The sequence below is a fragment of the Sapajus apella genome, unplaced genomic scaffold (assembly GCF_009761245.1).
Source record: "Sapajus apella isolate SASKATOON/1434 unplaced genomic scaffold, GSC_monkey_1.0 scaffold8, whole genome shotgun sequence".
NCBI lineage: Eukaryota > Metazoa > Chordata > Mammalia > Primates > Cebidae > Sapajus > Sapajus apella.
The window spans coordinates 8,736,452-8,761,969 of NW_022436948.1; the positions used below are offsets into that span (position 1 = coordinate 8,736,452).

Sequence of the window (25,518 nt, forward strand, 5' to 3'; positions counted from 1 at the left end):
GCACTCTCTCTTGATTGGCAGGTCTGGGAGAAGTTAGCTGCCATATTGTGAGGCTTCTCAAGCAGCCAGTGGCATGGAAGTGAGTGCTCCCAACCTCAGCCACGTGAGGGAGCCATCTTGGAAGTGGATCTTCCAGCCCACAGCAGGTCTTCAGAGGATGGCAAGAACCTGAGGCCTTGAACCAGAACCTCCCAGGGAAGCTGCTCCTGAGTTCCCAACTCACAGACATAATGTTTGTTGTTTAAAACTACTACATATTGGGGTAATCTGCTACACATCAGTATTTAACAAATACTGGGAGTTTTGGATCTGGAATGGTCCTTCAGAGTTGTCCCAAACTGGGACAAGGAAGAGGCCTGTATATCCTAAATGTATTAATCATCAGGTGTGGGCTGCCCCCAAGAAGGGGCAATGACCTTGGGCAAGGCCGTTTTCTTCATTAAGGGCTAGTTCTGAAGAGTGACTTAGCTGAGAGCTGCTGAGACCAATACTCCTAGGAGTGTAGGGAATGTGTTTGTCGTTCAGTCCTGAAGGAAGAGTCTGGGCAGAGAATCATAGTACCCGCTGAAGGATGTTTAGTGGGACATCTCCAGTTGTCCTAGGATTGGCACTAGGCTCACAACGGAAAACAACAGGCATAGTATTCCATCCCCTAACGAAAGATGCCTCTAAGTGGGGCCACGTCCCCCAGGGTTTAATGAAAAGCTGCTGATCCAGCCCTGCTTCCACCAAATACTTCCCCAGTCCTCTCCTTCTCAATCTGTACAGGAAGGAATGAAAGGAGGCAGTCGGGTTTGTGGAGAACAGTGTTTCTGGTGGGAAGTGATGCAGCTGGGGAGGCTGTAGGACAATTTCTCCTAGGTAGCAGGGGGCCTACTGGAAGGAGAGTCTGAGATTCTATTTGTTGCCTGCAGATCTGGTTCTCCAGCACTCTTGCTGATTTACCTGTCTGTATTGCCAGAGGGAATGAGAAAATTGAAAAGGGATAAGAGGGGAGAGAGGAGCAGCCACAGGTGGTCTTCAGTCCAGCCCTTTTGTGTAGCAAGGATATATATTTCTATGGGTCAAAGCCTTTCTCTGTGGAAGATAAATGGTCCTGAGCAATCTTGCTGGGTCTTGCCTGAGAGACTGAATGTACTGCTGGGTGTTGACAGGGGGGCGATAGAAAAGATCAAGCTGGGGACAGATCTCCTATGGAACTGTGTGGCAGGAGAAGGTCCCACCCAACCTCCCCATCTGTACGCCACGTAATTTTAAATGAGACAGTTATGCAGAGAAGCAGGAATCGACTAAGAAAATTCATCAGTGGCCGGTTAAGAGATATTTGTCTCATTTTCTCTCCTCTACCTTATCTCAACACAGAAACCAGGCCTTGCAGAGGAACGTTGAGAAGTGCAGTGCCGGAACCATGCCTAGCACCTTTCCACTTACACTACTGATTAGGGTCCCACTTGGGACATGAGATCACATTTTGACAAGGTCTGATTTTTGGTAACTCCAATGGACCAGAAAGTTAACGTATCATATAAGGTGTGAGTGAGGGATAGAAAACATTTAAAAGGATAGCGATTGGAGGCTGGGCGCAGTGGCTCACCCCTGTAGTCCCAGGCCAAGGTGGGCGGATCACGAGGTCACGGGTTCGAGACCAGCCTGGCCAACATGGCAAAACGCCATCTGTATTAGTACAAAAATTAGCCGGTCGTGGTGGCGCGTGACTGTAGTCCCAGCTGCTCGGGAGGCTGAGGCAGGAGAATCTCTTGAACTCAGGAGGCGGAGGTTGCAGTGAGCGGAGATCTTACCACTGCACTCCAGCCTGGGGGACAGAGCAAGACTCCGTCTCAAAAAACAAACAAAAAAACAAGTATACAACGTGGATACATGTGTTTCTTTTCCAGTTTCTCTGCAGTGTCTACTGAGATTGCTTTTTTTGCCATTTGAAAATGATGGGTGAGTCTAGCGGAAAGGGATCCACTTCTTGAATTCAAATAGACTAGACTGATTTTCAAGTCCCTAATGAATTGTTCTAAAATCGCTGAGTTTGAGTTGCCAGGAAAACATTCAAGACAAAGACCAAAGCCCCGAGGGCAGAGATGAGCTGCAAACCAAGACCTGAGTATTTGAATGTACCATTTATTAACCTTCAAAAACAATTGTAGCTGAAGTGCCATCACTGCTGGCCTGTAAAACACTTTAAATTCTCAAGAGGGAGGCATTCGTGATACTAATTCTTGCAATCGTTTTACAGAGAATTTCTGATGTCATCCCAAAAGTAATGCACTTTTGAAAACAATGATCAAATCAAAGAATTTAAACAAAAAGCAACGAACGTAAACAAAAAGCACTTTCGCCGCATTAAATCATTTGCCAAAATGAAATCTGACCTGCTTATTGGCAAAATCCTCATTTAGAACATTTACCAGAGATTTTAACTCAATAAACGAAGTGTGTGAACGGTGCACTGCCGGCCCTGCCTGAAGCCAGTAACGCCCCTACCCCCACAAGCTATATCTGGGGTCAGCTGCTGCTGGGAATAAAAAGAAAAGGCAGTTTCACTTAAGCTTCGTCTTTCATTCGCAACCAATCTCCGAGCCCCAGAACCTGTGGGCCGTGCCTTTCCACGCTCTGGCGCGGGATGCAGGGATCTGAATATTTAACACCTGGTTCCAGGACACAGGCCTAGGGAGCACCCACAATCCCTCGCGGCCCGCGGAGCCGGGCTGCCGGATGACCCAGTGCCGCGCGGCTCGGAGCTGAGCGAGGTCACCCAGCGCTTCCCGAGACCTCGGCCCGAGGCCCGGTGGGCGCGGGCGGGGGCGGGGCAGCCGAGCCGCCCGCCAATCAGCGCTTTGCTGGCCGAGAGCGCAGCGGCCGCGCCCCTGAGGGTGACCGGAACCGTTCTCGCGGGAAGAAGGGCAGGGAGCGGCGCCCGGCAGCGGAAGGAAAAGGGGGCGCTGGCTTCTCAGAACCTTAGGGAGAAAGTAGGGAAGGGCTAGAGTTGAGGAAATTAAGGACATTTGAGGAGGACAGGCATTCCCAAGTTATAACCTCCTGAAAGACAACTCCATAGTGCGACCTCCCTGCCCCGCACAGCCTGACGGGAGCCTCAACCCTCCAGGGCTGCCTGCGCCCGGGAGAAGGCCTCGGCCCCGTCCACGGCCGCGAAGCACGCCGGGAAAGCCGAGAGTTCCTCCCTCCCTACGCTAACCCAGACAGAAAAAGAGCATTTCCGGCGTAAGACTGTCTCTACGGAAAAGGTGGGGCTAGTCTGATCCCGCCTTTCACGCCTGGAGGGGGCGGGGCGAAGGGTGACAGCCTTTCTGCCCGCGCTCAGGCCCGCTCCCGCGCCGGAAGGAGGGAGCCGTGGGGCGATAGCCTTTCGGAGCCGAGGAGTCTGTGGGACACAAGTTGCGAGGTCACGTGACCCGCTGTCTGCAGAGAGGGAAGGGGCGGGGCCCGGCCGGAGGGGCGGGGCGCGCCTTGTTCCCCCGGGGTCACGCGCGGCCGGAAGTTGCGGCTGCTACGGAGGATTGAAGATGGGGACGGCCCTGGACATCAAGATTAAAAGAGCGAATAAAGTTTATCACGCCGGAGTAAGTGGGGGCTGGTGTGGGGTAGGGGTGGAGGTGGGGTTGGGCGGGTCTGCAGGTTCCCCTGTCTCCATTGCCCTGCGCACGTCCCGCGTCTCTGGGCGGGGCAGGGCCGTGCCGCCAGGTGTGTCTCTGCCAGGTGGGTGCGTCCCCGGCAGGTGCGTGCGTCCCCGGCAGGTGCTTCCCGCGCGGGGCCGTTTGCCCTGCCATGTGCCCCGAGGGAGGCGGCGCCGCCGCCGCCGCATCTGCGGGACGTGCGGGGCAGGCAGTGGGCATCGGGGCTGCGGCTCTCCCAGTCTGGCCCCTTGCACACCCAGCGGTGGGCATTGGGCCCTCAGGCTTGAACTGCCGCTGTGAGCGCTGAGGACAGAGTTGACGCCCAGACTCCCCTTTCCTTCTCTCCTAATGAAGATCTAATGAACGAAAGCTAAAACTAACCTTGGAAGCAGAAATATGTACATCTGGCGGCAGCATATATTAGGTGGCAATCACTTTTAACAAAATACTATGACAGTTACTCCTTTTTCTGTTAAAGTAAAATCTCGACTATGCCATTAACAAGTTCTGTGACATTGGCCAGTCAGTCATTTAACTTCCTTGGGCCAGTGTCCTTATTTGCAAATGAGGGTGTTGTAAGGTTCCTCTAACTTGGGGAATCTCAACCCTTTACATCAGAATCAGTCACCTGGGGAATTTTAAAATATAGTTGTTCGGGCTCTACTCCCAGCTATACCGGTGATACATGTGCAGCTAGGGTTGAAATCACAGCTAGCTCCAACACTCTTTCTAATAAAATTGATAGTGGTTGGTCATATTAATGCAAAGTAATATCAGAAGGGACAGAATACCAGACAAAAGTCTTGGATGGATGCTAAAACTTTTGGGCAAAAGACAACTAGGGAAGCCTGGTATTTACACAAGCTCAAATGGTCATTCCCTTGATGGTTAATTACAAAGGGGAAAAGCAGGCTGGGCACAGTGGCTCACACCTGTATTCCAAGCACTTTGGGAGGCCAAGGGGGGCAGATCACCTGAGGTCAGGAGTTCGAGACCAGCCTGGCCAACATGGCAAAACTGTTCTCTATTGAAAATACAAAAATTAGCTGGGTGTGGTGGTGGACGTGTGTAATCCCAGCTACCCGGGTGGCTGAGGCAGGAAAATAGCTGGAACCCAGGAGGTTGCAGTGAGCCGAGATTGCGCTTCTGCACTCCAGCCTGGGTGACAGAGCGAGACCCCATCTCAAAAAAAAAGAGGAAAAAGCTACCTTTATAATGGAGTCACACTGTAACCAAGCACAACTATGAACACCACTTTACCATCACAACTATTGAGACTAACATTTGACACCCCTTGGCCTGATGAACTGAGAGTGTCACAACTCACCTATGTCGTATTCCTGCCAAAAATGTTTAATCCAATCAGTTAATAAGGAAACAATCAGGCATATCCAAATAGAGGGACATTCTGTGAGACAAGTAGCCTGGATCAATGTCAAAAAAAAAAAAAAAAAAAAAAAAGGCAAGATAATTTTTTTAGACTAAAAGACTAAAGGGACATAAGAACCAAATAGAATGCTTAATTTCTGATAAAATATTAATTTGAATATGGACTATAATCATTGTGTATTAGTGTTGAATTTCTCCAGTGTAATATTTATATTTTGGTTATGTAGGAGAATATTCCACATGCTGGAGTATTTAGGATCAAAGTGTCTAGCCATAAACTGTGTGCACATATATTCATGCATGTGTGTGTATGGGAGAAAGAAAGTGAATGTGGCAACATATTAACAATTGCTGAATGAAGTTAAAAGCTACATGGGCCGGGCGCGGTGGCTCAAGCCTGTAATCCCAGCACTTTGGGAGGCCGAGGCGGGTGGATCACGAGGTCAAGAGATCGAGACCATCCTGGTCAACACGGTGAAACCCCGTCTCTACTAAAAATACAAAAAGTTAGCTGGGCATGGTGGTGTATGCCTGTAATCCCAGCTACTCAGGAGGCTGAGGCAGGAGAATTGCCTGAACCCAGGAGGCGGAGGTTGCGGTGAGCCGAGATCGCGCCATTGCACTCCAGCCTGGGTAACATGAGTGAAACTCCGTCTCAAAAAAAAAAAAAAAAAAAAAAAGCTACATGGGTCTGTTTTGTATTCTTTTTAAAAAATAACAGCTTTATAGAGATAATTTAAAATAAAAAATTTACCCTTTAAAAGTATACAATTCAGTAGTTTTTTAGTGTATTTGCAGAGTTGCACATTCATCACCATGATGTAATTTTAGAACATTTTCATCACCCGGAAAAGAAACCCTGAACCCATTAGCTGTCACTCCTCATTCCCTCTCCTTCCTGACCCCTGGCAATCACAAATCGACTTTGTCTCTGGAGTTGCCTATTCTTGACATTTCCTATAAATGAAATCTTACAATATGTGGCCCTTTTGACTGACAGGCTTCTTTTACTTCGAGTTATGTTCGGTGTTCATGCTTGTCACAGCATGTGTCAGTTTCTCATTCCTTTTATGGTTGAATAATATTCTATTGTATAGATAGACCATATTTTGTTTAACCATTCATCTCTTGATGAACATTGGAGTTATTTCTACCTTTTTGCTATTAATAATGTTACGAACTTTCTAGTACAAGTTCTTTTTTTTTGAGTCGGAGTCTTGCTCTATTGCCAGATTGGAGTGCAGTGGTGTTATCTTGGCTCACTGCAACCTTTGCCGCCCGGGTTCAAGTGAATTCCCTGCCTCAGCTTCCTGAGTAGCTGGGACTACAGGTGCGCGCCACCATGCTCGGCTAATTTTTTGTATTATAGTAGAGACGGGTTTTACCATGTTGGCCAGGATTGTCTTGATCTGCTGATGTTGCGATCCGCCCACCTCAGCCTCCCAAAGTACTGGGATTACAGGTGTGAGCCACAGTTTTTATGTGAGAGTATGTTTTCATTTCTCTTGGGTATGTACCTAGGAGTAGATTTTCCTCAGCTACTTGAACTTTTTGAAGAGCTGCCAAATTATTTTCCAAAGTGTCTGCACCACTTCACAGTCTACCAGCACTGTATGGGGGTTCCAATTTCTCTACTGCTTTATATTCTTGTAACCGTTCTGGAGCTTGGAAATGTTTCAAGATAAGAATGGGAGGGCAGTGACAGGAAACTATATGCATTTAACTTTAGTATTCATTATTTCATCAACAAGTTAGCACATTCTCTTCAGAAATATTACTCCAGCTGGGATGCTGAGATATTTTCTGTGGTTTAAAGTATGATTAATGAAAAGTACATTAGAAAAGGTAATAAAAAGTACATTAGAAAAGATGCAAGCAATGGAATGGTAAAGTTGCCCCAGCAGAAGTCATACATAGCCAGGACCACTTCCTGTGGGTGGCAAAGTTTAAGACGAAGTCGGCTCTGTCCCGCTAGTTTACATCTCCTGGTGCAAGTATCAGGAACAGAATCTGCAGTTGATGGCTTAAGGCAGCTTCTTTCAACCTTCAGTCACTTTTTACACTTACATGCATTTTAAAAGGAAACCTTATATGGTGAATATAAAAGAAAAACCAGTATAACTTGTAAATAGATGGTTGCTATATTTTTTAAACAGGCAAACAGAAAAGAGAAAGTTATTAAACTAATTAATCAATTGACAAAAATCTCTGACGTGTGTGCCCATGACTCTTGCAGTAGACTCCATGATCTGTGATTCAGGGTAGGTGAAGTAGGCAGCCAGCACTGTCATGGCTGCTTTCCAAGCCCCACATAGCAGGACCCTTGCTGCCTGTTCCTCAAGGAGGCCCCATTGACTGCAGACAGTGCCTGTGTCACGTCTAGTTTGCATTATGGTTATGGGAGAAGCGGCCCTTCTCTCCTACCCTCCTCACCCCCAGCTGGCTGCAAGTGGAGGTGATAGCATACACATTTTCTGTTTTCTCTCCACATCTCAATGTGACAGTAAAGATTCAGTTACCAAAGATTTGGCTTATCTATGAGCCTGCCAGAGCACTGTGCCTACAATTCTCATGGGTTGCTTGAGGTGGCTGCCACTCACTTTAGCCTGATCCTAAGCAGTAATGTCCCAGGCTTGAGGTCATAAGTGATTGTCTTTCAAGTGAAACGTGTTTGTCAGTGTAAGCACATAAAGCAAGCTTATAAAGTTCCAGCAGAGGTTCTGGGGTAGGGTTTGACAGCCAGGCAGTATCACTCTCATTTTTCTAATGAGGAAATGAAGGCTTAGACATGTTGAAAATTTCATAACCCAGCTAGACAAATTGAAGAATTTCACCACCCAACTAATGACAAGAGTATGGACGCCAACTCAGATCAGTTCCAGTTCAAAGCACGTCCATTGAACACTATTATTCTGTCTTCCTGGGAGTGGCCATTTTTATGCAAAATACAGGAGATTGTAATATAGAAATTCATTTCCTAGGAGTGCTCTGAATAACATTGTGATATTTTAGTGAAAAAAGACTGATATGACTTCTACTTTGAATATGTGGCGATTCTGTTATTGTGCTTTTCAGTATCTTAGTTGTGGAAGCATTTGAAAATGGCTTGATTCTGTGGACACCAGAGAAACCTAAGTTATGCTTGGGTTTAAAATTGACTTTCTATTTTCTTTCTTTTTTTTTTTTTTAAGTAAAAGTGCTCATTGAGAAAATTATTTTTAAAAAATTAGGCTGGGTACAGTGGTTCATGCCTGTAATCCCAGCAGTTTGGGAGGCTAAGGCAGGTGGATCACCTGAGGTCGGGAGTTCAAGACCTGCCTGTCCAATATGGAGAAACCCCGTCTTTCCTAAAAATACAAAATTAGCTGGGTATGGTGGTGCATGCCTGTAATCCCAGCTACTTGGGAGGCTAACGCGGGAGAATTGCTGGAACAGGGAGGCGGAGGTTGTGGTGAGCCGAGATTGCACCATTGCACTCCAGCCTGGGCAACAGGAGTGGAAGTCCATCTCAAAAAAAAAAAAATAAAAAAAAAGACAGTTGAAGCATTTAAAAAATATAAACATAATACATGACATGTTAAAACTATAACATCCCGGCTATGTATGGTGGTTCATGCCTGTAATTGCAGCACTTTGGAAGGCCAAAGCAGGCAGATCACTTGAGCCCAGGAGTTTGAGACCAGCCTGGCCAATATGGTGAAACGCTGTTTCTACTAAAAATACAAAAATTAGCCAGGTGTGGTGCACACCTGTAATCCCAGCTACTTGAGAGGGTGAGGTATGAGAATCACTTGAACCCAGGAGGCGGAGGTTGCAGTAAGCCAAGATCATACCACTGCACTCCAGCCTAGGCAACACAGCAAGACTCTGTCTCAAAAAAAAAAAAAAAAAAAAAAAAACCCTTAACATGCTATAGAAGGAGGTACAAAGAAAAATCAAGTCTCTTTACTCCTCCAGATCCCCCGTCCTGCCCTTAGATGTATCAGCTGATGGTTTGTATACTGTTCCAGACACGTGTGCACACACACGCAACTTGTTCATTTCCTTAATAATGTGCCTTTATCTTGGATACCTTTTCATATCACAACATTTTCATCAGTCCCATTCTTTTTGATATTATTTAATCAATCAGCTTCATTCAACTGATGTCTGTTGATCTCCTGAGAGTTATAGGTTAGTAGAGATAGGCAAATATATAAATGAAAGATGACTAAAAAGATGATCAAGTGCTTGAATAAGAGCATCTGTGGTGTATGATGGAGTATAAAGTAGGCTATAGTCATTTTGGGGGAAAAGGGAGAAGCTAGGGGTCCTTCTGGGGCTTCATTGAACCTAGTTTTGAAAACTAAGTGTTAGAATCTAGTTTTGAAAGTGAAGTGTTAGAATCTCGTTTGAAAATCAAGTGTTAAACTAAGTGCCCACCATGCACTGTTGATTTCAGTCATGAGGAATAGACAGTGTAAACCTAGTGAACAAGAAACTGCAGACATTTGGGGCGTAATCTGAGTCCTGTAGACCATTTCTTTTACTCGATTGACCAGGTGTTTATAGTTGCTCATCCTCATCTAATCCGACAGCAACACCAATTTTTTAATGTGGCTTAGGTTGACTATCTTTCCAAAATACTTCTGTTTTCTTAGGGTTTATTCTGTTCTTCTGTTCTTTTTTTTTTTACTTTGTAAGTTGGCTGTTTAGCATATTGAATTGTAAGCCAAAAAAATGCAGACATTTCTGACTACTACTCTAAAGTAGTACTTTGTACCATACTTTTTTTGTTTTTAATAGGTGAGTGAATTATTGTAAAGCAAACCCTCATAACCCTACCCAGGTCCCACTGGAGAGGAGACTGGAAGTAGGATCACTCCACCTAGATTTCGGGAGAAGACACTACTCCAAAGGACCCTGATGAAGTTTCATGGTTTAGTAACCTCATGCACTGTGGGGATGTCAGAAGACCCCAAGAGAATGTTCCACTGCCATGTCTGAAAATTGTGTCCCACAAGATTAGATTTGATAGTATTTTCTATTATTGTACAACTTAAAATATCTTCTAATTTCCATTATGGTTTTTTTGACGAGTTGTTTAGAAATGCGTGCTTCAATTTCTGTTATAGCAGCAACTCGTGTCACACATAGCTTTATAACAATTCCTAATTGTAATCTTTAAATTTCAGAAAATTTCTTACAAGCAGAATTAGAAAAAGAGTAACAAAGTGAGATTATGATGGGATAATGGAATGTCAAGTCTAATTGTCAGGAAAAGACAGAAGAACATGGGAATGAAAATCAAAATGGACTAAGGATTTAAATCTAAGATCTGAAACTACGAAGCTACTAAGAGAAAACATTGGGGAAATGCTCCAGGACATTGGTCTGGGCAAAGATTTCTTGAGCAATACCTTAAAAGGACAGGCAGTGAAAGCAAAAATGGACCAATGGGACCACATCAAGCTAAAAAAACTTCTACACAGCAAAGAAACAAAGTGAACAGAGTAACAGACGAATGTTTTCAAAATTTAGTAATAACTGGCAATAGTTTACAAACATATTTTGTATGTACCTCTGTCAAGCACTGATTACCTTCTGTTGTAGTGAATTTGTTCTATGTATATGTCCACTCAGTTAAAGTATTTAGTTTTGTGTATCTTTGTATTCCTGGGCCTGGCAGTACTTGCCACCTAATAGGTGCTCAAATACTGTTTATTAAATGATGAGTTGAGACCTTAAAACATTTAAACAAAATGCGTAAGACTGATAGTTTTATAAATGCATTGATCAGAAAGGGGAAACTATGGTATTGTAGGCACATTATGGGTTTTGCTTTGTAACTATAAATAATATTCTAGGTATCAATGCTAGACAGATGTTGGTAAGATTTATTCTTATTTTGACATCCCCAGAGCTACACGTTGGACCCTCCATTACTTGTATTTGCTTTGGGATAGTCATTCTTAAGATCATGAGTCAAATAAATTGGGAGTAGAGATCCCAGAATTCCTAGAAATGTGGTTTTCTCTCTGATTCAGTAATAGAATATAATAGAAAAGTGTCTGGGATTTGATTTCCCAGGGCCTTCATCCCAGTTCCTGTGCCTCAGTGTAAACATAGACCTTTTCTCCAAGCTTGCAGCCTTGCTTTCGAGGCAACTTCTCCCTAAGCATCCTTCCCCTTGGCTAGAAAACTTCTTTTTAAAGTATTTTATTAAAATAGAGATGAAATCATGCTATGTTGCCCAGGTTGGTCTCAAACTCTTGGCCTCAAGCAATCCTCCTGCCTTGGCCTGACAAAGTGTTGGGATTACAGGCATGAGCCACCACACCTGGCCTAAAAACTTGACTTCTGTTTCCAAAGACCCATGTGTGGTATGAGATAATCAGAAATGTGTTAAAAATTCCATAATTCCATACTTCCAGTGAAAGATTAAATTTCCCATGGAAACACCTAACTAATACTGTTTTATTATGAGGCAGACTAGGATAGCCTTTTCCATCTCACAGAGTGCTTTAATCCTTCCATATACTCTTAAGAGGTGGCATTTTCCTCATTTTGTGGTTCAGAAGACTGAGACCCAGGGAATTCAGAGACATGCCAGCGGCACTGATAAGAGCAAATATTTGAACTTTTTATTCCTAAATCCAGGATTCAGTGTGCCTTCTCTGGGTCTTAATTCTCATCTGTAGGATGGAGATGATACCTACTCAAAGGTTGTGTTTTAAAAATTAAATTAGATAGTGTTTTAAGACACTTATTCTAGCTTCCAACACCTAGTGGGGGTCGCAGTAGTAGGTGGTAACATTATGTTTTTTCCACGCTTTGAGGTCTGTTTGCCCTTAGAACTGTCCTTTGTCTGCCACAATGCTAGTCACGTTGTTGGTACACCCTCCAAATGGCATAATGAGTGCTTGTCAAATATATTCCCACTGTCTACTTGGAGGAAGGGGGGTCAGTGACCAAGGAGAACATACAGAGGTTACAGCACTTTAGGCCCTGAGAGCCGAGTGCAATTTTGGTATTGCTGCATGCTCCTTTGTTTAGTGCAGTAGATGTGTTCTTGATCAAAAAGTTGGACTCAAATGCATTGTAAATTACTTTATGTCTTGAAACACCATAGGGGAGCTTATTGATTAGAAAAATCCTGCAGTAAATCTTTCTGTAGTGTAAATATAATTTATTTCTTTTTATAAATTTAGAATGTTTTACGTTCTTAAATCCTGGCACATGTACTCATGAAAATGACAGTTAAATATTATGGTTGTGAGAAACATAAATAAGAGATTTACTCCCCAGCATAGCTAGGTTACAATGAGAAGAAATTTATATACTGTGGACTGACTACTGTTACCTTAAGGACCTCTGTACTGCCTTGAATTGGCCTGCCAATTATTTCTTCTTAAAAACAAAAAGGAGAAACCCTATACATAACAGCTCATTATTATGAACAAAAATTGCAAAGCTAAAATGGTGTTTTGTTTTTTTCAAAAAAAAAAAAAAAAAAGCTTAAGTATTCTACTTTATCCTGCTGGATCCTTAGTAAATAATCAGCTATAGTGAATGTTATAAGGACTCAGGTTATAAAATTTAGATATTTGAGCTAGGAGAGATCTTAAGATAATTTTGGGAGGTATGAACCTTTTTAGAATGTCGTCATCTAAACTTTAAGTAGGTCTCTTCTTCCGCAGATAACCTAATACTCCTGAAAAAGCTTGTCTGCTAAATCATAACCTATACTCTTATATAATGCATAAGAAGCATTTTCGGAATTGTCCGAGATTGTCCGAAAACTGGGATGGGATAAAAATTGTTCATGTAGCTCTCCACTTGGTGTTTTGTTGCCGCAGATCTTGTACCAGCCTGGGCCTGAGCATTGGTCAAGCCTGCTTGACCAATGCTCAAACGGGGTGTTTCGATACTGGACAGGTCTCAGCCTGTCTTGCACACCCTTCAACCCCTGCAAGCAGCTTGCTAGATCAACCTCACTCAGGGTGGTGGTCTTTTCCTCTGCCTAGTCCGCAGTGCAGGGCCCCTCCCTTATGTCATCTAGAAGTCTACACCTCTGCTGTTAACAAATGCCCGCAAGAAAAAGGAAAAAGGAGGAAACTTTATTTTCCAAGAAACAATATGTAGTCTGAAGACACGTAGCTTCCGGGAAAACGAAAGCAGTTAAGCCTGGGGTCCCCAGTGCACGGACATGAGGTTCGGGGTCCCGTGGAATGCCCGGCGCATGCACAGAGGTAACACACGTAACACTGTGTGTTCGTTTTGGTGCTGGGTTTTAACATTAAAAGGTGGAATGCAGCTCTGTATGTCTAAAGGTGAACGACAGGGCGCGGAGACGCTTTGTGCGCAGTCTCTGTGAGCCTGATGGAACCGGCCTGGGAACTGCAGCGCGGATCAGGAAAAGATGCTTGCAGCGCGCCTCCTGCGCAATCTGTGCTGCTGCCGGACCCCAAGGCGGGGCCGGGCGCCAGGGTCAGCTGCACTCACTGAAGTCAGCCACACTGAAGTCGCTGGGCAACGTTTTCCTAGAACGGGTTTGTGTCTGACTGCAGGCAGATCTTATGGCGGTTAACCTCGTAGTGTGAACGACATAGGGTTATGTGAGCAACCCTTCCCCGTGCTATGGCCGTTTAGTCTCTCTGCGATGATCTCGTCTCCACCACACACTGTCCAGCTGGAGCCGCGGGTACCATGTGCGGCACAGCGCAGGCTGGTGGGCGCTGCAGGCAGGTGGGAGCTGCAAGGAGCTTCACCGTCCCCTGCCTTGCGGCTCCAGTCCTTGCTTGGTGCTCCACCTGGATTCAGTAGAGCCCCGTTGTTTTGTCTGGACTCGCTTTCCAATCCATTTAACGCCGATCTTCCTTTCTGCCGGACCCAGCTGTCCCCTGTCCTGGGAAGTCGTGGCTGCCGCTGTCCTTGCTGCCCCTTTGTCCCTGTCCTCCCACGCCTCTGGTGCCCTAGCTCCCCACTCCTTTCCCTCCTCTCCAGTTCTCTCTTCCGCCCTTGTTCAGGGCTGCCCATTAGCAGGGCAGGGTCCTGAAAAGCTGGAAGGGGATGCCAGTTTGCCATTTGCTTTCCACTTTCATTTCAACTGCACTGGAGTTTGTGGCACCCTAACGCTCCCCGTTTAATAAGTTCCTTTTTTCTTTTCTTTTTTTTTTGAGACGGAGTTTCGCTGTTGTTGCCCAGACTGGAGTGCAATGGCACGATCTCGGCTCACCGCAACCTCCGCCTCCTGGGTTCAAGCAATTCTCCTGCCTCAGCCTCCTGAGTAGCTGGGACTACAGGCACACACCATCTTGCCCAGCTAATTTTTGTATTTTTAGTAGAGACGAGGTTGGTCGTTGTTATACAGACACACAGCGCTTTTACTGCATGTGGCGACACCCCCACCCCAACCCAGTTACTTTTCTAGGTTTCAGTTTCCAGAAAACAGACTAACTTGGTAGCCATTGGCCATGTGGGCTGACGTGCGTCCCCTCCCCGAGAGCACATGTGCCCGACGCCTCGGAAAAGCATGGTCCAACGTCATCTGTGGACAGGGGCTCGCCCACCAGAAGCCGCTACGGCCAAAGCTCAGAGGGAAACCTTGCCTGTTTGCCTGTCCAGAGCTCAGGGAGAGGTCGGTTCACCTCAGATCCTCATCCTTTTTTATTTTAGGAAGCTGCAATTCCTCTTTTTACATACATTTACTTGGTTTTCTTTTTTTTTTTTTTTTGAGACAGAGCCTTGCTGTGTCACCCAAGACTGGAGTGCAGTAGTATAGTGCGATCTCGGCTCACTGCAGCCTCCATCTCCCAGGCTCAAGCGATTCTCCTGCCTCAGCCTCCTGAGTAGCTGGGATTACAGGCACGTGCCACCACGCTCGGCTAATTTTTTATTTGTAGAAACGGGGTTTCCGCTTGTTGCCCAGGCTGGTCTCAAACCTGTCGGCCCAAGCGATCTAGTCTCGGCCTCCCAACCGCCATCCCAACTCCATGTTTGCATTTTTAAATTATAAAATGGTAAAACTTAAATTTATTGCCACGAATAAAAGAAAAAAAGAGTATGTCCTTCTGCGTATTTTTCATACAAACACAAATATGTAAAGATGAAATTTTTGTAAAATACTTCTTACTGTCTTCTAACTTGTCCACACAGAACACTTTATGGACATGTTTATATGGTGGGCAGTCATGAAGAAGACTGCCTGGGCTTTTTCTGTCTGTAAAGGAGAGCTTTTGCTGTCATTTGTTGGAAGAAAAAAATTCAGGCTCAGAGAAACAGTGCCTTTCCCAAGGTGACAGAAAATATATTTTACCTTTCACCTGGTAAGTTACAAATGGTTGTTTCCTCATAAATAGGTCAATAAAATGAACATTGCTTAGGATAAAGATTTTCCAAAAAAACAATGAAACCATTTTATTAAATAAAGTCTTACATAAAATTCTAATATGTCAATTTTTAATAATACATATTAAAATGCTTTATTTTATAAACAGATAAAATCAGAACTGTTCTACTTTAAGTGAGAATCTGCATTTCCTCCCTGCCTTCCCTGACTCTTGCTCACATCCCAAAATGGCTGCTGAGGTGTCTTCACAGGTCTGGGCCCAGTGGTTCTCTTGTAAAGTCCAGAGCCAATAAGGTTGAAGCTTTTTCATGCCAACCCATTTAATTTGGTCTTAGGTCAAAACTTACAGGCTCTCTTAGCTTTCAGATATAATGCAGTGCCTAGGGCTAGGCATGGTGGCTCATGCCTGTAATCCCAGTACTTTAGGAGGCCGAGGCAGGTGGATTACCTGAGGTCAGGAGTTCGAGACCAGCCTGGCCAATATGATGAAACCCCATCTCTACTAAAAATACAAAAATTAGCTGAGTGTGTTGGCTGGCACCTGTAAACTCAGCTACTCAGGAGGCTGAAGCAGAAGAATCATTTCTATCTGGGAGGCGAAGGTTACAGTGAGCCAATATCATGGCACTGCACTCCAGCTTCCATCTCAGGGGTGGAAAAATGCAGTGCATAGAATAAGGTTTTAAATATTTTGCATTTATTTGCTGGAGCACTGAAACCAAAAAGGTACAGACCCACCACTTTACTGACTATCCTTGGATAGTTTCTGCTACTTTCCTCCTTGAGAATATACTCAGCTGGTGTTCTTGGACTACTAGTCTCAGCAAAAGCTGGTGGGCCCTGGAGACCTTCACTGTTGTCCTACTTGTCCTGGAAACTTAAGCTAGGAAGGGCAACATGAGATTGTGGCCCTTTTGCTCCTGGTAGGAACCTGGGCTTTGTCAAGCTGTCCTGACCCTGAATTACTGATGCTCAGACAGAATTTACCTCTGGGTAGCCATGAGGGTTACACCTGCCCTCTGTGCTCTGATCCTGTGGGAGGGCTCTGGTGGCAGGTAGCATTGGCTCACGTGCTTTCCAGTGATGGCTGAGTTCCCTTCGTCCTCACTACCATCCCCCATGACAGTATCTTATTTACATTTATGGTTTTACTGTCACATACCAGGCGTGATATCAGCCCAAAATTAGCTCTTCCTTTGTTTTATCAGAAATAATTATTTAAGACAATTTCTCTAAAACCCAGATCTTCATCTTTGGGAAAGGAGCAGAAGTCCTGTCCGTGGAAAATGAGGAGCTGGTGGGCAGAAATTTTGTTCTTCATCAGGAAAAAAAATACACTTTTTCTAATTTAAAAAAATATAGTCGTGATAGTTTGTATGTTTCAGGTTTTAAAAAAAACATTTTGTAAATTGAAAATACATATTTTTACTTGCTAAGAAAATATAGCTAATATAAAAGACTGTCTGCTGTCCTGTGAACAATGCCCAGAATTAACCACGGGACATTCTCTGCCTCTCACGGTAGTTTCATAAGGTAGCCTTAGGTGAACTGTCCCCGGATCCCACCCTGGATTAACCTGAAGCAGAGACCCTGCTCCGTACTGCTTAATTAACACATGATCTGCCCTACAGTGCTCTTTTGCTGAGTTCTTTCTTCCTTCCTTTCTTTTCTTTTCCTTCCTTCCTCTTCCCTCCCTCCCTTCCTTCCTTCCTCTTTTCTTTCTTTCTTTCTTTTCTTTTTTTTTCTTTCTTTCTTTTTCCTTCCTTCCTTCCTTCCTTCCTTCTTTCCTTCTTTCTTTCTTTCTTTCTCTTTCTTTCCCTCCCTCCCTCCCTCCCTCCCTCCCTTCTTTCTTTCTTTTTTCTGAGGCAGTTTCGCTCTTGTCACCCAGGCTGGAGTGCAATGTCTCGGCTCACTGCAACCTCCGCCTCCCAGGTTCAAGCAGTTCTCCTGCCTCAGCCTTCCAAGTAGCTAGGATTACAGGTGCCCTTCACCATGCCTGGCTAATTTTTGTATTTTTAGTAGAGACAAGGTTTCACCATGTTGGCCAAGCTGGTCTTGAACTCCTGACCTCAGGTGATTCACCTGCCCAGCCTCCCAAAGTGCTGGGATTACAGGCATGAGCCACTGTGCCTGGCCTGAGCTCGCTCTTTCTTTACTTATTTTAGAGATGGGGTCTTGCGCTGTTATGCAGGTTGGAGCACAGTGGCACAGTCATGGCTCACTGCAGCCACAAACCTCTGGTTTCAGGTGATCCTCCCATCCTAGCCTCTCAAAGTGGGTTGGGATTATGGTGTGAGCCACCCCAGCTAGCCATGCTCTTCCTTTTTAGCAAGGGCTGTTTAGGCCATCAGCCTCATTTGCTGCTAGACTCATCTGTTGTCTTCTTACTCTGAAGTTTGCCTGTGTCCTGGCTGGGATTTGAACACTGCACTATTATTTATCATTCATACATGATTTCACTGTGACTGGGATTTCTTTCTGATGGCTCTTTGGGTTGTTCATTGTGTAAGTGTGGGCTGGCTCTACAGAACATTTTCTTTGGCGGACTCCCTGTGTTCCACAATCATTACTTTGGCCTATAATTATGCCAACTCCAGGCTCCTTTGTAATTGGAGGCTTCCTGAATATTTGGTTTATAGTCTGGAGTCTTTACATGCATTTATGCCAATAGTTCCAAACCCATGTCAACTTTGTAAACCTACAAGTTTTAATGTTATATCTTGATTATCCTTTATCCTAAGTGCTTGGGACTAGAAGTGTTTTGGATTCTGGAATTTTTTTCAGATTTGGAGTATTTGTAGATACTTCATGGTTGAGCATCCCTAATCCAAAAATCCAGAATCTGAAATGCTCCAGTGAGGGTCTTTGACTGTCATGGCAGCGCCCAGAAAGCTTTGGACTCTGGAACGTTTCAGATTTCAGATTTTCAGACTAGGGATGCTCCATCCATATTGAAATTTGAAAGCAGATAGTCTCTATTAACATGCTTTTGCTAATACGTACTTTCTAACTCCTGAAACCATGTAACACACCAGGATTATAATTTAATACTCTGCTGCTGACGACGCCACATATAGCTAGTTTTATTAATGTTTACTTTTTATGAATAGTATTTGTCCCTTTCTTCTGAACTTTTATTCAGTGGCTCTGGTTTCTTTTCCAGGCTCTCAAGAAAGTTTCAGAGCTAGAAGTTTCAGATCCTGAAGTTTGACATCACACATTGGACAGTTACCTTGCTTTTTGTCAGCCCATTTTACTTGGCATTGTATACTATGCCATACTTAGAAGGAACCAGCTGTGATGTCTCCTTCTAAAGAACCAACATGGCAGAACCATGTTGGTACCGCTTTAGAATGTGATACTAAAATATAAGCCCCCAGAGCGTGGGCTTCACCTGTTCGGTTCCCTGCCATGTCTAAGTGCCTAAAATTGTGTCTGGCACATAGTAGCTTTGCCAAAAAAATTGCCGAATGGTGGTATGATTTCTCTGTATTGGCAGCATGTGTACGTAAGCCATGTAAATTGATATCTTGTTATTTTATAGTTTCATTGCTAGTGAACTGACTTTTGCAGATTTTCTTAAACATTAATCAATTTTAGAATATGACTCAATTGTCCAGAAAGTAATATAACGATTTCCTTCTATACATGATAATTTCTGCATTTTTAAAAAACAGGTATAGTTGCAAACAGTAGATGACTCTTCAGTGTTGAGTTCCTTGAGACTGTAGCCACCCACAGTTCAAGATATGGAACAGATCTGTTACACCCAAATTCCCTCATGTTTCTTTGTAGCCTCTGTTTTCAGTTCCTCTAGTTTGCTTTTCCAGAATGTCACATAAGTGGCATAAATACGATTATGTCTTATGTAGCATTTGAATCTGGCTTTATCATTAGCATAATGCATTTCATACAGATTCATCCAAGTTATGTGTTAATAGCTCATTCATTTTGATTGCCAAGTTATCCACCCTTGCATGAATGTATCACAGTTCGTTTATCCATTCACCTGTAGAAGACATTTGGGCAATTATGAATAAAACTGCCAGAGACATTTGCATATGCATTTTTGTGTGAACATGGCTTTCATTTCACTTGGGTGAAATCTAGGAATGGGATAGCTGGGCGGCATGGTCTTAGTTTTTTTTTGTTGTTTGTTTGTTTCTATGCCAGGAAATGAACTGCATTGGAGTGTCCCAGTTTTAATGATAGTTTGGGGATGGTGCTTTCTGGAACTTAAGTAAATACCACATAATATTGGCCATTACTTACCATGTGGAGAATTATCTGAGGATTGTTTATCCTGTTTTTCAAAAAAGACAGAAAACAGCTATACAAAATAGTGGAGATGGGGATACCTAACAAATTGAAATGTCTTTAATGTTTCTGATTTCCGCTTTCTAATCAAAATGGGTCTCTCACTGCTGCTAAGAAAGGGTAGAGTGTTTCAACAAGCAATTAATTGTCTCACTCATGTTTTCCCACCCAGCTCAATAACTTACCTTGTTTTGTTTTCATGTTAGTTAACTACTTAATGCGTTTGATCCTCATTGGTAAATAAAAAAGCATCACACTATAGGTGTACCAGATCTGTAGACCAAATGGGATGTAAGAATCTCAGGTGGTTTAGGAGGGAAGGCCTTGTTTAGATATATGCACCCGACTGTGGGGAACGAAGATGGGCTGTCATGGTACATCACACTGCCAGGACCATTGGAAAGGAAAAGCATTGCAGAGAGAATGGCTGAGGCATTTAAGAGGATGTTACTTCTCTAGCAGGTTTGTTCAAGTGCAAAATAAGAAATAACCCAGAGAAATGGGACTTTTTAACACACAATCTTCAGATCTTTTCCTGAAGAGGAACTATTATGCCCATGGATTATTACAATTTAAGAGGCTTAGAACTTTGTACATTGAGGTCTAAAGGCTACTCACTCTGGGGTTTTGTTTTATTTAAAAATTGATTCATTATAATAGGTAATCAATTCATAGGGTTCAACATTCATGAATTTCAAGATAGATACCCCCTGCCTTCCTCTCACCCTATTCATCAAGGGCTTCTCCTGTGGGGCAACCACGGCTGTCAATTTCTTGTGATTCCTTACAAAGATATCGTATGCATCTACAAGAAAGTATGTACAAATGTGCTTTTTCTCCCCCTTTTTCACAAGTCGTGCAGTATACAGCTTTTAAATAATAATAATAAGAAGAATGTATGGGAGTGAGGGGCATAGACTGGACATGCTGATTCAGATACAATAAGAAGTCAGTTCTTAAGAGAAATGAGGGAAACTAGCCCTGCACCCCCATATGTATTAATGGAAATGATCTCCAAGACTTTGTTGAAAGGAAACTCACAATTTTCCTATTGTTGGAATTTAGTTTGCTAACCCTCTTGTTATTAGCAACAGTGTTGCACTGAATAACTATGTTGGTAAGTCATCTTACATCTGCAGAGTAGCTGCTGGGCCCCTGTGTTAGGAAGTGTTTTGGCATTGACAGATGGCCCTCACGAGTTTGCAACATTTTTAGCTCATCCCCAGCAAAGCAGAGAAGGCTTGTTGCCTCCCCTCTGGCAACACAGTGTAATGATGTTTTTTGATCTTTGTTTTAATTGATATTTATCACATTTTTGTTGCGATGGAGCATACTTTCTTGTGTTTAGGAACAATCTGCATTCCCTTTCTGTGAGCTCTTTGTTCAGATCATTTCCCCCCCTTTTTTTTTCATTTTTCTCCTGGGTAGTTTATCTTTTTCATTGACTTCTTTTAGTTCTTAAAAGATTAGGGAAATCAGTCCTTTGCTAATTTGTTATAATAAGTTATAGTTTATCATTTTTATTGTGATATTGTTCATAATCATTTTGTGAAAGAGAAATTCATTTTTAGTCATATTTGTAGTCATATTTATTCAGAGTTGTGAGTCATTCATAAAAAGGCCTTCCCCACTTTGATATGATAATAGTCTATGGTTTTATCCAAAACTTTTATTATTTCAGTTTTTACATTTAAATATTTGCTACATTTAGAAGTTTTTGTGTTGTACGCAAAATGTTTCAGTATGGTCCAACTTAATTTTTATTTTTTAAAGATGGAGTCTCACTGTATCGCCCAGGCTGGAGTGCAGTGGCGCAATCTTGGTTCACTGCAACCTCCCCCTCCCTCAAGCAGTTCTCCTGCCTCAGCCTTCCTAGTAGCTGGGACTACAGGCATGCACCACCATGCCCAGCTAATTTTTGTACTTTTAGTAGAGACCAGGTTTCACCAGGTTGGCCAACCTGGTGAACTCCTGATCTCAGGTGGTTAGTCCGCCTTGATCCCCCAAAGTGCTGGGATTACAGGCATGAGCCACCATGCCCGGCCCAACTTAATTTTTTTAGTTGCATTCTCTGGCCAGTTTTCCAATATCACTTAATGATTATTTCCTCTCTTCCTTGTAGATTTTAAATGCTACCATTATCAAACATTAGCTCCCCTTATTCTCTGGGTCTATTTCTGGACTTTCTGTTCTATTGATCTTTCAGCCGGAACAGGTGTCCTGTATCACACTTTGTAAATTCCAGTAGCATTGTAATATCTCACAGGGCTAGTTTCTCCAATTTTCTTCTTTTCAGGATTTATCATTGCATATAATAAACTTCAGAATCAGCTTGTCCAGTGTATCCCTCCCACTGCCACCATCTCCCCCTCAAAAAGAAAAACAATTGTGATGTTATTTTTTGTAGGATTAGGTTGCCTTTATAAACCTACTTCTGGGAAAGTAGAAGTGTTAAGGGTGTTAAATCTTTCCTGTTCAAAAGCCTGGCATGGTTTTCTGTTTGGTCAAGTTTTTTTTTGTTTTTTTTTTTTTTTTTTTTTTTTTTGTGGCTTTCAGGCATGTTTTAAGTTTTGTCATTGGGAGTTTTAGACATTTCCTGTTAAATTGACTTAAAATATTTTAACTTTTTGTTCCTTTTGAAAATAAGGCATTTCTTCCATTGTATCTTCTCACTAGTCCTTGGTTTATATGTGATACCTTTTAGTTTCTCTGTATTAATTTTGTACCCAGCTGTTACCTTTTCTGAAATTCTCTTCATGTTGACAGTAGTTTTTCAGTGGATTCCCTTGGATTTCTTCAGGTATACAATCATATCATGTGCAAAGATGATCAGTTTACCTCCTCCCTTTGAATTACTTCTTTCTTTGTCTAGTTTTCTTGTATTAACTAGTACTTGCAGAATGTTGTGGTGATAGTAGACATCCTTCTTTTATTCCTGACTTAAATGGATGGTATCTTGTTTTCTCATTAAGTTTGATGCTGGCTTTGGGATAAAGTAGATATATTTGGTCATTTTAAGGAAGTATCTTTCTATTATTTTACTAAGAATTTAACAAGAATGCATAAATTTTATCAGATGCCTTTTCAACATCTATGAAGATGACTATATATATTTTTCTCTTAATAGCTGTTAATATGAGTTGTATTACCAGTTTTCTCATTATTGAACTGTGCTTACATTCCTTGACAAAATTCTACTTGGTTATGGTATAATATTGCTTTAAGTTGCTACTGGATTGCATTTGCTAATATTTTATTTAGGACCTTTGCATTGGTATTTACAAATGAGAATAGTCTATTTTTCACTCTTCTCTCTCCTTTCTCTTTCTCTGAGTGTGTAGATTTTGTCTTATTTTGCTGTTATTGTTACATTTGCTTTTTTTTTTTTTTTTTCTAAATGTTCCTTGCTTTTGAATAGTTTTATAATAGAATTTTCTGTTCTTTACACAGGGAAGTTCAGGGAATGATCTCCTGTGAAGCTATCTGGGTCTGGGGGGCCTTACTTAGAATTTTATTTTTTTAATGATGATTGATTTGCTTGGATTTCATGTCTCCTTTGGAGTTACTTTGGATAAATTATATTTTCCCAAAAAATAATTCACTTAGTCAAGTTTTCACATTTACTTACATACAGTTGAATAATGTATTATCTTTTAATTACCTCTATTTTTCTAGTATTTTCCTCTTATTTCTTATTTTGGATATTTGTTTTTCTTTTTTGATTAGATTATTTAATAATTTGCTTTGTTTTTTTCCCCCTGAAGAAAGACCTACTGGACTTATTAAGGGGATCAGTTTGGCCAGTTGTTAAAAGTATATCATGGACATTGAAAAGAGCATATTCTCTCTTTCCACGGTGTAGAGTTCTGTGTATGCCAGTTCGTTATACCTTGTTGATATGTAATGTAGGTCTTCTGTATCCTTGCTTCTTTCTGTCTACTGTATTGGTAATGATCTGTGTATTAACATCTCCCACAATGAATGTGTTTCACTCAATTTCTTCTTATATCTATCCCCTGTAGTTTTTGCTTTACAAATGTTGACACCATTTGATCTAGGCATAATAATAGCACATGCCTTTTTTTTTAGAGACAGTCTTGCTCTGTTGCCCAGGTTGGTCTTGAACTCCTGGGCTCAGACAGTCCTCCTGCCTCGGCCTCCCAAAGTGCTAGAATTGCAGATGTGAGCCACCACACCCAGCCTCACAAGCCTTTATTGCAAGTTGCTCTTTTAGAATTGTAAAGTACCCTTTGTCTGTTTAATCCTTCATTCTCTGAATTCAGCATTGTCTGATATGAAGACGACAATTCCTGGCTCATTTCTCTGCATTTGTTTCATATATCTTTGCTTACCATTTCTTCTTTATCCTTTCCAAATCCACCCTCCACCCCTGCCATTTTAGGTGCTTCTCTGTCATAGAACATTAAATTGGATTTTGCCTTTTAATATAATATTAATGTCTGTTTTGGAATAGACATTAATTTAGCCCATTTGTTAATATGACATATGTTTGGCATCAATTCTGTCATTCCTGCTTGGTTTGAGGGAATTAAGTAGCTTTTGAAACATCTTTCTCTCTACAGTCTGTGTTGTTTGTTTTATGTTGTTTGTATGATTTTCTAGTCATCTGGAGTTTTATTTTTGTTCTAATTGTTACCCTTGCAACTTTTTATTGTACTTGAATCTTCATGCTTTAGACATTATTTATTAATTTCCTACTATGAACTGTGCTGAATTAGCATATTTCCTCTTTCCTTCTCTCTTTATTCCCTCTACTACCTGATCTTAGTTAAATACCGTATTCACTGTTTACTTCTGTTTATTTGTATGACATTATTTGATTTATTAATTTTTAGTCAGCACTGTCCAGTAGAGCTCTCTGTGATGATGTGAATGTACTTCTTATCCACTCTGTCCCTTATGATAGCCACTGGCCATAATGTGGGTATTAAGCACTTGAAATGGAAGGATCTGAATTTTAACTATTTATATAAGTTTAAGTTTCAATAGCCGCATATGGCACACAGCTACCATATTGAAAAGTGTAGGCCAGGTGCAGTGGTGTATACCTGTAATCTAGCACTTTGGGAGGCCAAGGCAGGATTGTTTGAGCCCAGGAATTCAAGACTAGCCTGGGCAACATGGCAAAACCTCATCTCTACAAAAAATACAATAATTAGCTGGGTGTGATGGTATACACCTATAGTCCCAGCCATTCAGGAGGCTGAGACCAGAGGATCACTGGAGCCTGGGAGGTAGAGGTTGCAGTGAGCTATGATCACACTACTACACTCCGGCCTGGTTGACAATAAGACCCTGTCTTAAAAAAAAAAAGTATCGAAGTATGGTTTAAATGGTACATTTTAAAATCCCAGCTGTCAACAATGGGGAAGCCTCCGTGTACATTACACTACTTCCTACCTTCTAGCTCTCTTAGTCTCCCAACTAGTGTTAATCAAATTCTACATTGTTGCCGGGTGCGGTGGCTCACGACTGTAATCCCAGCACTTTGAGAGGCTGAGGCAGGCAGATCACCTGAGGTCAGGAGTTTGAGACCAGCCTGGCTAACATGGTGAAACCCCATTTCTACCGCAAATACAAAAAGTTAACTGGGCGTGGTGGCGTGCGCCTGTAATCCCAGCTACTTCAGAGAACCTGGAGGCGGAGGTCGCAGTGAGGCGAGATCGAGCCACTGCTCTCCAGCAGGCAACAAGAGTGAAACTCCAACTCAAAAAAAAATTCTACGTTGTCAGAACTTTTGTTTTTCATTCTCTTCTTTCATTATAACCACATATCTCATTCTTCTTCTCACAATTAAATGGACTTAATCCTCACAAT

General features: G+C 42.5%; 1 protein-coding gene across 2 annotated transcripts in view; it reads left to right on the plus strand.

Moving 5' to 3' along the window:
* Positions 1 to 3,096: 3,096 nt before the first annotated feature.
* VPS26C (VPS26 endosomal protein sorting factor C) overlaps positions 3,097 to 25,518 on the plus strand; it is a 45,929-nt gene continuing 23,507 nt past the window's right edge. For both annotated transcript variants that reach the window (XM_032276907.1, XM_032276909.1), the window contains exon 1: positions 3,097 to 3,590. In XM_032276907.1, coding sequence (XP_032132798.1) covers positions 3,534 to 3,590 — 57 coding nt within the window. In that variant the 5' untranslated portion in view covers positions 3,097 to 3,533. The remainder of the gene's footprint in view (positions 3,591 to 25,518) is intronic.